At 43.5% G+C, this 12,264-nt stretch overlaps 1 protein-coding gene across 2 annotated transcripts in view; it reads right to left on the bottom strand.

Annotated features, from left to right (window-relative positions):
• The window catches only part of SCGN (secretagogin, EF-hand calcium binding protein), a 49,477-nt gene that overhangs the window by 14,546 nt on the left and 22,667 nt on the right, over positions 1 to 12,264 (bottom strand). For both annotated transcript variants that reach the window (XM_050941864.1, XM_050941863.1), the window contains 2 exons: positions 10,649 to 10,705; positions 9,020 to 9,097 (listed from right to left, as the gene is read on the bottom strand). In XM_050941864.1, coding sequence (XP_050797821.1) covers positions 9,020 to 9,097; positions 10,649 to 10,705 — 135 coding nt within the window. The remainder of the gene's footprint in view (positions 1 to 9,019; positions 9,098 to 10,648; positions 10,706 to 12,264) is intronic.

Raw genomic sequence — 12,264 nt, 5'->3', positions numbered from 1 at the left:
ACGACTACTACTGTGGGCTAGATTAGAATTGGTGACGTAGGTGTGAAAGGATTCCTGGCCCACTACCAATCCTCCTGAGCAGTTTGGTCCCCTCTTAATTTTAATTTGGACCTAAAGTTTAAATTTTATTGACTTTAAATGTTTATTTTCTAACTAATCAGCATCATTTCTTTCCCTTTGCTTCAAGCTCCCCCATCTGCCTCTTTTCTCTGAGCTCTGCCTTTGCCAATCCAAGAAAAACTCTCAGGGGCAGTGCCAGCCTCTTCCTGGGTGTATGTGTGTATGTGTATGTGTGTGTGTGTGTGTCTGATGTGGGCTAGATAGAAAATTTCAGGGGCTGCACTTTACATCTTGTGGGCACACATATGGGAACACTGACGCACGTCTGCCTCCGTGCAGGGCCCAGGAGGAGCATGAGGGCTCCAACCCCTTGCTGCCTCTTCATGGAAAGGGGCCTGGAGCTGACCTGGACTCCAGACGCACTGCGGCTTGAGGACAGCTCTGCACACCTCACACCGCCTGCTAGCTTGCAGCACAGCTCAGCTCAGTGCCTAGCAAGCCTGCTGCTGGTGCCCTCAGACTGCCACATTGTTGGGACTGGACCCCTCATGGCCTCTGCTGGCCCCTGCCCACCCCGCTAACAGCAGCAATATCCTCGGGGTTCCCAACTCTGCCGCAGCCCTCTGCCCCTGTGCCACACTTGCGGTGTGCAGTGCCCCGCACTGGGCTGCGCGTTACCACTCCACCATGTGCCAATCCCCTCCTTGCATGATGCCTGCTTGTCTGGAACTCCTCCCCCACCCACACTTCCTCTCTGCTTGGGGCTTTCCACCCCTTGTCCATGCTCCCCATTTCCCTAACCATGCCCCCCTTTCTCTGTCGGCATGCCCCCCCCCTCCGCTATGCATCCTTCCCCCGTGATTCCCCTCCCCCCGTGATCTCCCTCCCCTATGAATGCTCCCCCTTTCCCCATCTGTGATCCCCCTCCCTTATGCACACTCCTCCCAATCTGTTGCCTTGCATGTTCCCTCCTCCCATTTGTTGTTATTTCCATGCCCCCACCCCTTGCCCACGCTTGATATGCCACCCTGACTTCTCTGGTGCTGCTGGTGGCAGCGCTGCCTTCAGAGCTGGGTGCCAGGCTAGCTGCTGCTGCCGCTCTCTCCACTTTGCCTTCAAAGCTGGGTGGCTAGAGAGTGGTGACCACTGCTCCTAGCAAGGCACCCAGCTCTGAAAGCAGCGCCGCTGCCAGCAGGAGCACAGAAGTAAGCATGGCAATGCCATACCATACAGCCGTTTCTTCAATGATTAAATTTTGTGCTGGGAGGGGTGGCTACAGGAGGGTTAAGGCAAATTTTGGGGTAGTTATAGCCACTGCAAACCCCTCCCCAAGCTCCCTCATCTTTTCAGATTCTACTTTGCCTATTATAGGACCAACATGCTAAATCAGATTTCCAAATACATTTCATCTTTTGTCCATTCAAGTCAACAAAGAAAAAGAAAGTCCCACCTGAAGGCCTAAGTCGTACCTTTCTGTAATAATGATTTGCACATGAAATATGGAAAACATGTACTCAATATGGAATGGCTTTCAACAAACTAGTTCAGGTACCACATCTACTAAACTAGACATAATCCCATTACTTGGACAACAGTAGCTCATGCACATCTGCTTTGTGCCGTCTCTCCATGTATTACACATCAAATGCCTGGGGATACATTTATTAATTAAACTTGCTAATTTCAAGCATGTGTTTGATCTAATCTGATAATTGCATACACACACAAAGAATTACAGCAGGTACACCCCCATATCATGGATCTATTTGTGTACAAACTCACATGGGAGGTTTAAATAGTCGTGGACCTGATTTTCATTTAAACCATTTTGGCAGCATAAAGATGCCTTTCAGTGGAAACAAATGAACTGTACAGCCACTTGAAAGTACCTTTACATTGCCAGAGTGGTGTAAAAGAGTGTCGCGTAAATGAGAATAAGGCCCAGCATGTTTAAACAGTATTGCATTTTTATCAAAGCTTAATGAAAAATGGATTATTGTTTGGGAAAGCTCCTTCAGGAAAGATGCTTCCTGGTGACGTTTGCAAGTAAGTAGTTGCGCCTGAAGGGCATAGGAGCTATTTGGCCCAATTAACTCCTGATGGGACCATTGTAGCAGATTGCCTGCTGAGAGAATTGTTTCAAGTGCTAACTGCCAGAGTTCTGCAGATGAGCTCAGTCCTGAACTCACTTTACAGACCACTGAGGAAGGTGTCTCAAAAGGGGCGCAGAAGGGGAAAAGGGAACTTTATGGAATGTAGGCAGCCCTGTAACCAGTTGTCTTTGCCTGCTCAGCATCCTGAAGAAGTAATGTTGTTAGCACATGACTATCATCATGCTGATCCCATATGGGCAAATACCTAGGACAGAGTGGCTGATTCAGCACCTGTCCATCCAGGCAAACAGCCAGTGTCTCACATCTTTGTAGAACCCTAGTGGGTTCAGACACATCTGATTCCTTGTGGCAGCAGAAGTTGGTAACTGTAAGTCACCAAGACATCAGTTTTAACATGCTGGCAGAAACTGATGCTGTCTCTTTATGGCAGAGTCCAGTCTTTGAGTTTACAATGATTTTAAATCTACATCCAAACAACCAGCAGTATGTCTGTGAAAATGCAAAATTACCTGGGCGACGGGGAGGAGGAAGCTTTGCCCCTCACTGACAACATAGAGCAAACAGCTGAGGGGGTGCTGCTAGAAACATTTACCCCTAATCAGCAGGTAGGTTCCCTTAACCAAGGGAGCTGAAGTCTCAATCCTTCAGAAAGCGGGGCAGGAAGGACTCACCCAGAGGGTGACCCCAAGAGGGAAAGTGGATATGCACAGCCCTGGGGTTGGGAGACAGCTCCATAAGGGGTCTGCTAGTAACTGCATCCTAACCTCACCGATCCCTAAATATCAAAGCCCCAAAGATGTGCTTGGATTAAAAACTTATGCAGGACAGAACACTGTAGTAAAAGGAAAGCCAGTACCTATGTACATGCAAGGATACAGGAAGGAATTAAAGGACACAATGGGTATTGAACAAACCAGACTATCTAAACAGAAGGTGTTGTATGACAAGATACTTGTAAACCTCCATTTGTGATGAGAACTTTGGCGGTAACATTAAACCTTGTGGTGAAAAACTTGATGTTAATGTTCAGGAGCTAGTTCTCAGATGTGGCCACAAGGAGGTGCTCCAACTGTGAGTGATATGGGGGTTCGCACCCTTAGCCACTAACCAACATACAAAGTGCATAAACATACTGCAGTAAGGATATATTAGTGATAAAAACAATGGTTTTCACTTCTATATGCCTTCCATCTGATGATCTTGTGAACTTCACACATATGAATGAATTAACTGGGTGTTGTGAAACTAAGTTCCCTTACCTCCATTTTACAGAGAGAAAAGGGAAGGCAAAGAGAGACTAAATAACTTGCTCAAGATCACGCAGGAAGTCTGTGACAGAGCTGACAATAGAACCAAGCCACATCTCCTGTGCTTTAAGTCTTTCCCCACCAAATTATATGAGGAGAGATTAGGGGCAAAAACCTACCCTCTTCAAGTAAATCGGAGTTTTGTCATTGACTTCAGAGGGGCTTTCACCCTAGATTCTCTCCAACCACTAATTTCCATAGAACAAATACTGTACTTCATAATTAGTTTTTATTCAGGCAAAATCCTGTTTGAATTTTTGGTCTCAGCATTCATATTGTTATCACACAAAACTAATGTTTTATTCTTTTGTAGGCAAAAATAGTGTTTTGGGTGGTTTTTTTTAATGTAATAGGATATTGTGGTGCTTAAATTAAAGGCTTTTGGTGAATCCGATGTTATCATCAGTGGGTATTCAAAAAAATGAACCACAATAACCTTGCTCTGTATGTGATTATTTCAACAGCCTATGTAACTTGATTTACAGAAGCACAAACTGGTAATGAGCTTTCCCTGAATGCAGCATTAATACATCAGGACTAATAGCTAAAGTAGTTTTGTGAACTATAGAACGCTAAGAACAGTCAGTGCCTTTACTTACAAGGTAACTAAGGAGTGCAAGTGGCTTCTGCATAGGAATGAAAGGTTTCTGTTCAGTCTTGAAATGAGTGAGTACTATATGATTACAGATGCAAGAAAGTTTATTAAGGATGATGATTTCTGTGCAAGCTTAGAAAATGATTGTAAAAAGAGGCACCTTCTGCAAATGCTGATTGAATCATTACTTGGCATCGAAGCAAATCAGGTAAGGACCTTGGCATTTGGACCATTGACAATATTATCCTAGAAACCCTCCCTGGACCTGATTTTCCTCTGCATTGTACTCCAAGTACACCTGTGCAAAATGGATGTAAAATGCTATCAGGTTAGAGTGGTAAAAATGTACCCCCTCTTGGCACAGGTATAAATGACTACACAAGATGTAAGGCAATGGAGAATCAAGCCCAGTGATGTTGTTTTTTACAATATCTTGCTGGCTAATAAACATAAATAAAATGGTAAAAAGGATCAGCAGTAAGGTGTGGGGAGGAGGCAGTGAAGAAGTACTACTAATACAGCAGGGGGGACCTAAGACAGATAAATGAGAGAGAAGGAGATGTTAACTCAAACACAAGGTTAATTTTAGGTCTGGTTATTATTCATCTACAGATGATACCCACTAAAGTACATACATTAAGACTAGGATTCCATGCTGAGATTCTGGCAAACATATGAGCTTGAGTCTTGTGGTTTTTGTGACTTCACCAGAACCCATAAGTCCATTGAAGCCTCACTATGTGCAGCTGGAGAGAGATTATTTCTACTATTATTACCATTATTTTCTCTTTGTGGTGAAGCAGTAGCAGGCATCACTGCAAGTGTTTTCACTGTCTTTCTCGTAAGTTTAGGACGGTTGAATATTTTCACCCTATCAGCAAAACCTACCATTTTCTTTTCTAAACTACAGTACCTGCCTGGTCTCCCCTGGTACCCAGCTATAGTATTCCTATAGCAGGCTGCTGTTGCTAAGAGCTATGGGTAGAAAGTACAGTGATTTGAACTCTGCCCCTGAGAATATGCTCCCTCCCTCCACGATGCTTGTTCTGGGCCCACTGGAAGAACAAGAATCCTTAAAACACTTCCAAATAGAATTTCTCTGAATGATGGGGAATTGCAAAAAGGTATGTATCTAGCTGTACATATATGCATACACGTGTGTGAAGGCAAATATACACACACAAAAATTAAACAGGGTGAAATCTACTCCTATGCAGCCTCTAAATAAGCCAGCCTCCACAGCACAGAAGTGCCCTTTTAGCGCTCCTGCAAATAGGAGCTTCTTTGTTAGAACAATTATATTAGAAGCCTTGCTCCCATGGGCCCAGCCCTGCAAGGTACAGAGCACTGCACTTTGACTTCCCAAAGGGCGAAGGGGGCTCAATACCTCACACGATAAGCCCCACCCTCTACAATCTATGGAACAGTCCATTGGGGGTGGCCTACTCTACAGCAGAGGAAACAGAGAGGTGCAATAAGCTTTGTTTCAGCCCATACATTGGCACAGTGATAGCAGTGGGCTGTGCTGGACTCCCATGGCCACAGGCTGAGAATTTCATCCCACAACTGCCAGTTAATCTCCCTCACTAATCCGCTGATTTGGGCTTTGGGTAGGGAGGATGCTCTCACTGCATATGGTTGTTTCCACAGAACCACATAATTTAGAGATGAAAAAGACTTGTTAAATCATCTTGTTCATCTTTCTGCCAGTGAAAGATTGTGCCCTAGACTGTTCAGAACTCCCAACTGCTAGAATATAATCTCCAGTCTGATTATAAATCATTGAGTGACCATTTTCCTTGGGAAATTGTTTTACTGTCTAGTAGGTCCTACTGTTAGACCAGGGGTCAGCAACCTTTCAGAAGTAGTGTGCCGAGTCTTCATTTATTCACTCTAATTTAAGGTTTTGCATGCCTGTAATACATTTTAATGTTTTTTAGAAGGTCTCTCTATAAGTCTATATATTATATAACCAAACTACTGTTATATGTAAAGTAAACAAGGTTTTCAAAATGTTTCAGAAGCTTTATTTAAAATTAAATTAAAATGCAGATCTTATCAGTTTAGTGTGATCCTTGCCCTTGCTTTTCCTTTCTGAGTTTTCCAATGTCTGGCACGTATTTGGATACTTTAAGATGCACACAGGCTTCTGAGTGATCAGTTGTTAACTGACTGGCAGGAGGTCAGTGGCTGGAACCCCAGATCGGCAGCTGAGGTGAGTGGAGCTGGCAGCTGGTAGGGCTGAGCAGGGCCAGAGGCCTGTATCCTGTCTGGCAGAGGTCCTGCGCTGGAACTCCAACCGGAAGCAAGGTGAGTAGGGCTATGGTAGGGACCCTGGCTGGCAAGGGGCCAGCAGCTGGAACCCCAGAGCAACAACAGGCTGAGTGGGGTCGGTGGCTAGGACCTCAGCCTGCCGCCACTCTGGGGTTCCAGCTGCCGGCTCCTGCCAGCCGAGGTCTCAGCCCACTGCCAGCCTAGGGTTCCGTCACCCAGGCCGGCAGCGGGCACTGAGTGGGATCGGCGGTGGGACGCCAGCTGGCAGGATCTGGCGGCAGAAACCCCAGAATGGCGGAGGGCTGAGCCGCTCAGCCCGCCGCTGCGTGCCATCAAAAATCAGGTCACGTGCCACGTTTGGCACGTGTGCCGTAGGTTGCTGACCCCTGGATTAGAGGTATACATTAGGTTAGCTAATCTCTCTTCCTGCCAGTGCAGGTTTGCTTCTTATCATTCCCTTACTAGAACTTTGTCTGGTTTAGTTTTAAATGTGCCAGAAGATAAGGCTTCCATCATTTCCCAAGGGAGCCTATTCCACATACTAATGGTTTGCCATTTTTTCTAATGTTCAGATAAAATTTCCCCTTCTGAGTTTCATCTCATTACTCCAAGTTACATTTGCTTCCTTCTGGATATTTACACCCTTCAAATATTTGTGGACTGTTACAATGTGCCCATTAGTCCCAGCATAGTCAAGCTATACATAATTAATATTTTGAATCTTTCCTAGTAAATGAATCCCTCTGGCCTACTCATCTCTGAACTCCTTCCAGTTTGTCAACAGTATTACGGTAATTTGGTGACCAGAACACGATATTCCAGATGCAGTTGCCTGAGAAGCACGGAGAGGAGGATTATCATAGCGCTCTTTTGTAACACTACACCTCTGCACATACAGCCCCAAACTACATTGTACCTTTTTCCCTGCAATATCACATTGCAAACTCAAGTTTAATTTGCTGTTAGATAGCACCCTAAATTCTTCTGGCATAACTGCTTTGCAGATTCCTTCCTCCTGTTGCATAGTTGCATTTCAGATTAGATATCTCCAGATACACTAAAGCAGCCATTTTTTCAAGTCTGAAGCACAGAGATGTTAAATTACTTGTCCAAGGACACACAGCAAGACAGGAAAGCATCTAAGAATAGAAATCAGATGACTTCTGAGTCCCAGCCCCATGCTTGAACCACTAGACCATGTTTCTTCTCAACTGTATTACTATCTAACTGCACCTGCTGTGTTAGCAATCATATTATGTGCAATGGCAGTTGCTGTGTCTTGGGAAATTATGGGGGAAACTCATAGGAAGGGGAAACAAGCCAGAGGTTATGAGCCAACCATTCTCTGCAAATTTCAAATGCTTACTCTCCATCTGTTGCTCAGAGTACTCATCAGGGAAGTAAATCTTAATGGAGCCTTGCAAAAGCTATTTGCTACCAGAAATCTCTCCTGAAAAGACTTTTATGCTAATTGTGGGGATTTTTTTTTCTATTTTCAAGGGGGGGTTGCTATACAATTACTTCTGTAGTCTGATTTCATTCCTTTTTGGGGGGAGTGGAAATGTACTGTCATAAGTGGACATGTGAGATTTGACGGTAAAACAAAAAAAAGTTAAATTAGTTCTTGAGTTAGATATAAATTGTCAAAAAAGAAGTCATGAGTGCTTATGAATGTGTCCACAAGCTGTTAATGAAAGTAGCATTAGTTGAAGCCTTTGATGGAACTCGGATGACATCTTCCACTTCATTATCAGAAATGAACAATTTTTCCCTGAGTTGGTTTCTTATGCGCTCTCTCTCTCTCTCTCTCTCACACACACACACACACACACACACAAACTCTGCATACAATTTTCAAATGTGGGTACCCAAGTTTTTTGCATAAAACCCACATTTGTGCATGCAAAATGTCTGATTATATAAACAGATGCGTACATACGTTATGCACACAACTACCCATTTTGCATATACAAATACCTGCTTGCAGCCACAATGTTGTGGACACATCGTAACCACCAACGATTTAAAGTATGTGTGTGTTCATTCCTGAAGATCAGGCTTAGATTAGTGAATTTCAAAATGCTGCTGCTTACTCAAAAGGCTGTTACTAGTAGGGAAGGAGCCGGAAAGCCTGTGAGGATGTAGGGGGAAGAAGGGAACTAGCAGTGCATTGTGGGTTTTGAGGAACAAGAGATCTGAAAGCCTCTGTGGGCTGGGAGACATTGGGGTCTATGCATGGAGAGGGAGCTGAGGGTTGGGTCTAGGTTGTATAAATAAGAAGGTACCTCCTTGGCTGAACTATTGAACAAGTTTAGACAGAGTTTGATTTGTCTAAAATTCTAGTCACAATACATAATACTATTTTTGAGCTGGTCCACACTACGGGGGGAAATTGATCTTAGATACGCAACTTCAGCTACGTGAATAATGTAGCTGAAGTCGAATATCTAAGATCGGATTACTCACCCGTCCTCACCGCGCGGGATCGATGTTCGCGGCTCTCCCTGTCGATTCTGCAACTCCGTTGGGGTTGATGGAGTTCCGGAATCGATATAAGCGCGCTCGGGGATCAATATATCGCGTCTAGATGAGACGCGATATATCGATCCCCGAGCAATTGATATTAACCCGCCGATACGGCGGGTAGTCTGGACGTAGCCTTTGCTTACCATTGTATCAGTGTATTCTTCCAGCTTTGCCTCAGGAATCATCTTTCTATGCTGCAAAAAGAGATCTCCCAGGAAGTCCTATTGACAGAAAAGAATCAGAGTAATAGACTTTACCTTTTGAAGTTCAAGGAATAATATTAAAAATTGAGGCCGCAATTCACCAAGTTACTTAAATACAAGTCTAAGTCTGAGTACATGAGGAGTTCCACTGGCTTCAATTTAATTTAAATTTATTTGATCTTTTACTTTTTTTAGTTCCTATGTAGTGTTAAAATATATTTTAAAATAATCAGATTCTCCTGTAACAGACATAATGGAACCGTGAATTAGAGGATCAGCTGTATGTAGGGGACACTGGATTTTTTTGTAAGTGACATTTATTTCTCCCCAAACATTTAACTTTCTAAATAATCTGAAATCATTATGGCCCAAACTCCACAAAGCACTTAGGACCAGACTTTTAAAGGTCTTTAATCACCTACATCCACGCTTAAGCATATGTTGAAGTCCCACAGACTTCAATGGGACCTCAGCATGTGCTCAACTTTAAACATATGCTCTCTCTCAGCATATGCACAGTGTGCCCAGCCATTTGACAGCATCATCATCAGCCAGGTGAAGAGCCGGTAGCCCACTGTTGAAGTAAGCCAGCAGGCACTCCTCAAGAATGTGCGACATAATCTGAAGTTAACCGCATCTACATCGCAGGTTGTTAGAGAAACCCATTTGAAACATCAGGGAAGTGTGAGATGAGGTCAAAGTCATCAGTACCATAACGTCCTGCTACGCTGATAGCAACGTAAGTTTCTTGCAAACAGATTACATCGGTACTGTGACGAGTGGCTAAGGACTAATGACTCTGTGTTGGCTGCTGACAGACCCTCAACATTAAGCTGAAGAATTCGAAGCGCTAGTCCAATGGCTCAGAAGTCAAAAGAAGTCAAAAAACATTGGGGTTACAGTCAGATGGCATGTAACCAAGATTCATTGCCAAATTTGCTGCCCAAGTGCTTTGCAGACCAACGATAGATTTCTGAACGTGGTGAAAAGTGAAGTGTTTGATTAAGTGCTTTCCTGAATCGGACCTGGGCCTGAAAATAAAATAAATGTTGAGCTAAATCCTGCCCCCACCTTTGCAGGCACAGAAAACCATTTATTAATAGGCACAAAAGTAATTAGCTAGTTAATAAAAAGGAATTGCTGTGGCTCTGTTCTCCAGGGGTTGGAGAGGAGAGGCTGGGCTAGGGACTGTGCACATTTGTAAGATATGGAGGAGTGCTCTGGTGGTGGTCTCCACAGCAGTCCAGAGGTGAGTAGGGGGGGGGGGGGCGAAGGGATGTAAGCCCAGGGATGGGGGGAAGGAGTGGGGCACAAAGGTGAGCTCAGGTGGTCCACAAATAAGAGGATCTACTGGCCAGTTCCTCACACAACCATGCAAGAGAACCACAGATCTAGCAGCTACAATTACAGCCAATGTGTCCTCTAGTGATTGATTGCTACAGAGCAATTTTAAAATGCCATTTATCAAGTTCACTAAAAGGCAGTAGAATTACTAAAGCCAGTGGAAAGACTCCCATTGATTTCAGTGAGTTATATATCAGGCCCAAAGAGACAGTTAAAATAACTTACTTTGAGCTCGCTAGCTGAAATAAATCCACTGCTATCAGCATCATATTTGCGCCAAATCTGGAGGGGAAAAATTGGTAAGACCACATTAATTTTGCACTTAATCATCAAATAAGTTGATTATCTCATACAGCTCTAGATCAGATCTCATTCAGTTCCATACTTTGCATGTAGCCATATTACTGAGTACTTAATTCACTATAGACAAAGTCAAATTATCCACATATAGTGTTTTTTACTCTTATTTTAATGTTGACAGAACTGTGTATAGCACGCTGTGGAAAAAAGGAATCTGCAATCAGCTATTTATTATAGACAGTCTCTTTCCATAAAGGAAAAATATAATCAGACTGAGAACCTGATCAAAATTTTGTACCTAATTTGTGCACAAAGCCATCATGGTTGCATACTCAAAGTGGTAATTTGCCTGTGTAAATGCCCAGTTAGATGCATAACTGGTCATCGTGTCCACAAACACCCAATTTACATGTTAATCAAGATTATATATTCAGTTTGGAAATCAAGCATTTGAAGTAGAGGAATATATTTTAAAATAAGGGTTTTTTTAAATAATGGCTTTTAAAAGCCATCTCTACTCTGGTGCTTTTCCTATCGGAGTAAGTCGCTCTATGTCTATGAAAGAGCTGTGCAAAATTCTGTTTGGCTATTCACCCAGGTGGGGTATTTTTGTTTTTTGTGGGCAAATAATTTTAATGAGTGAGTGCAATGTCTTTTGTTATAACCATCATCATAATAAAGGGTAAGCAAGTAAATTTTGTCTGGGCAGGTCAATTTTCATGAGTATTGCAAGGCTGATATAGTGTTTCTGCAACAGCTAGCAATGCCAAAAATATAGGACCAAATCTTCCCCCAAATCTGTGAAGATGTTCAAAAGCTGGTAGATCAGGCCACCTGATTTCCCCAAATGTAGGGGAACTCCTTGGGTGGTCTAGAGTTGCCATAATGACTCTGACTCTGCTTCCTTCCTTGCCCCCTTGTGCAGAGGTGTGACAAGGAAAAGGAGGCATTCCAAGGGCATCCGTATACCCTAGTACTCCCTGACTAACAGAATTGCACAGGCTGTCCACAGTCCCACTCCAGGGCCACTTAACAAATCCCTCAATCCACTCTAAATTGTGCCTTGGAACGTGACGGACATCTCCAGAATCAGGGAAGAGTGCTAGTATCAAGGTGGCTCAAAACCTTCTTTGCCAATCCCCACTGATCTTTGTCTAGTGCACAAATGATAAAGTCAAGGATCTGACCCCAGCTCTCTAAAGGGTTACATTGTTCAGTGGGTTGCTACAGAAACCTTTCATCTCTGGAGAAAATGGACATGTATCTTTAAGAAAGTCTGCAAAGTGCAAGCATCTACTCTATGCATCCCCTGGTTTTGTCCATCCTAGCTACGGTATCTCTGTCTTCTGAGCATTCCTACAGAACGTTCACAACTTCAACAGCTAAGAAAATGCAGCCTTCAGAAATAACACTGTTTTCCTTACTGAACATGAACTTGTACAAAATTCCACAGAGGTCCAATATACTAATCTACTTTAAATAAGAGTCTGCTTATAGGTGCCATTCAGAATAATTGACAGCAACATACAAGGGGTGAAGGC

Source organism: Gopherus flavomarginatus, chromosome 2 (assembly GCF_025201925.1).
Source record: "Gopherus flavomarginatus isolate rGopFla2 chromosome 2, rGopFla2.mat.asm, whole genome shotgun sequence".
In the NCBI taxonomy this organism is placed as follows: domain Eukaryota; kingdom Metazoa; phylum Chordata; order Testudines; family Testudinidae; genus Gopherus; species Gopherus flavomarginatus.
This window is presented reverse-complemented; position numbering and strand designations above follow the sequence as displayed.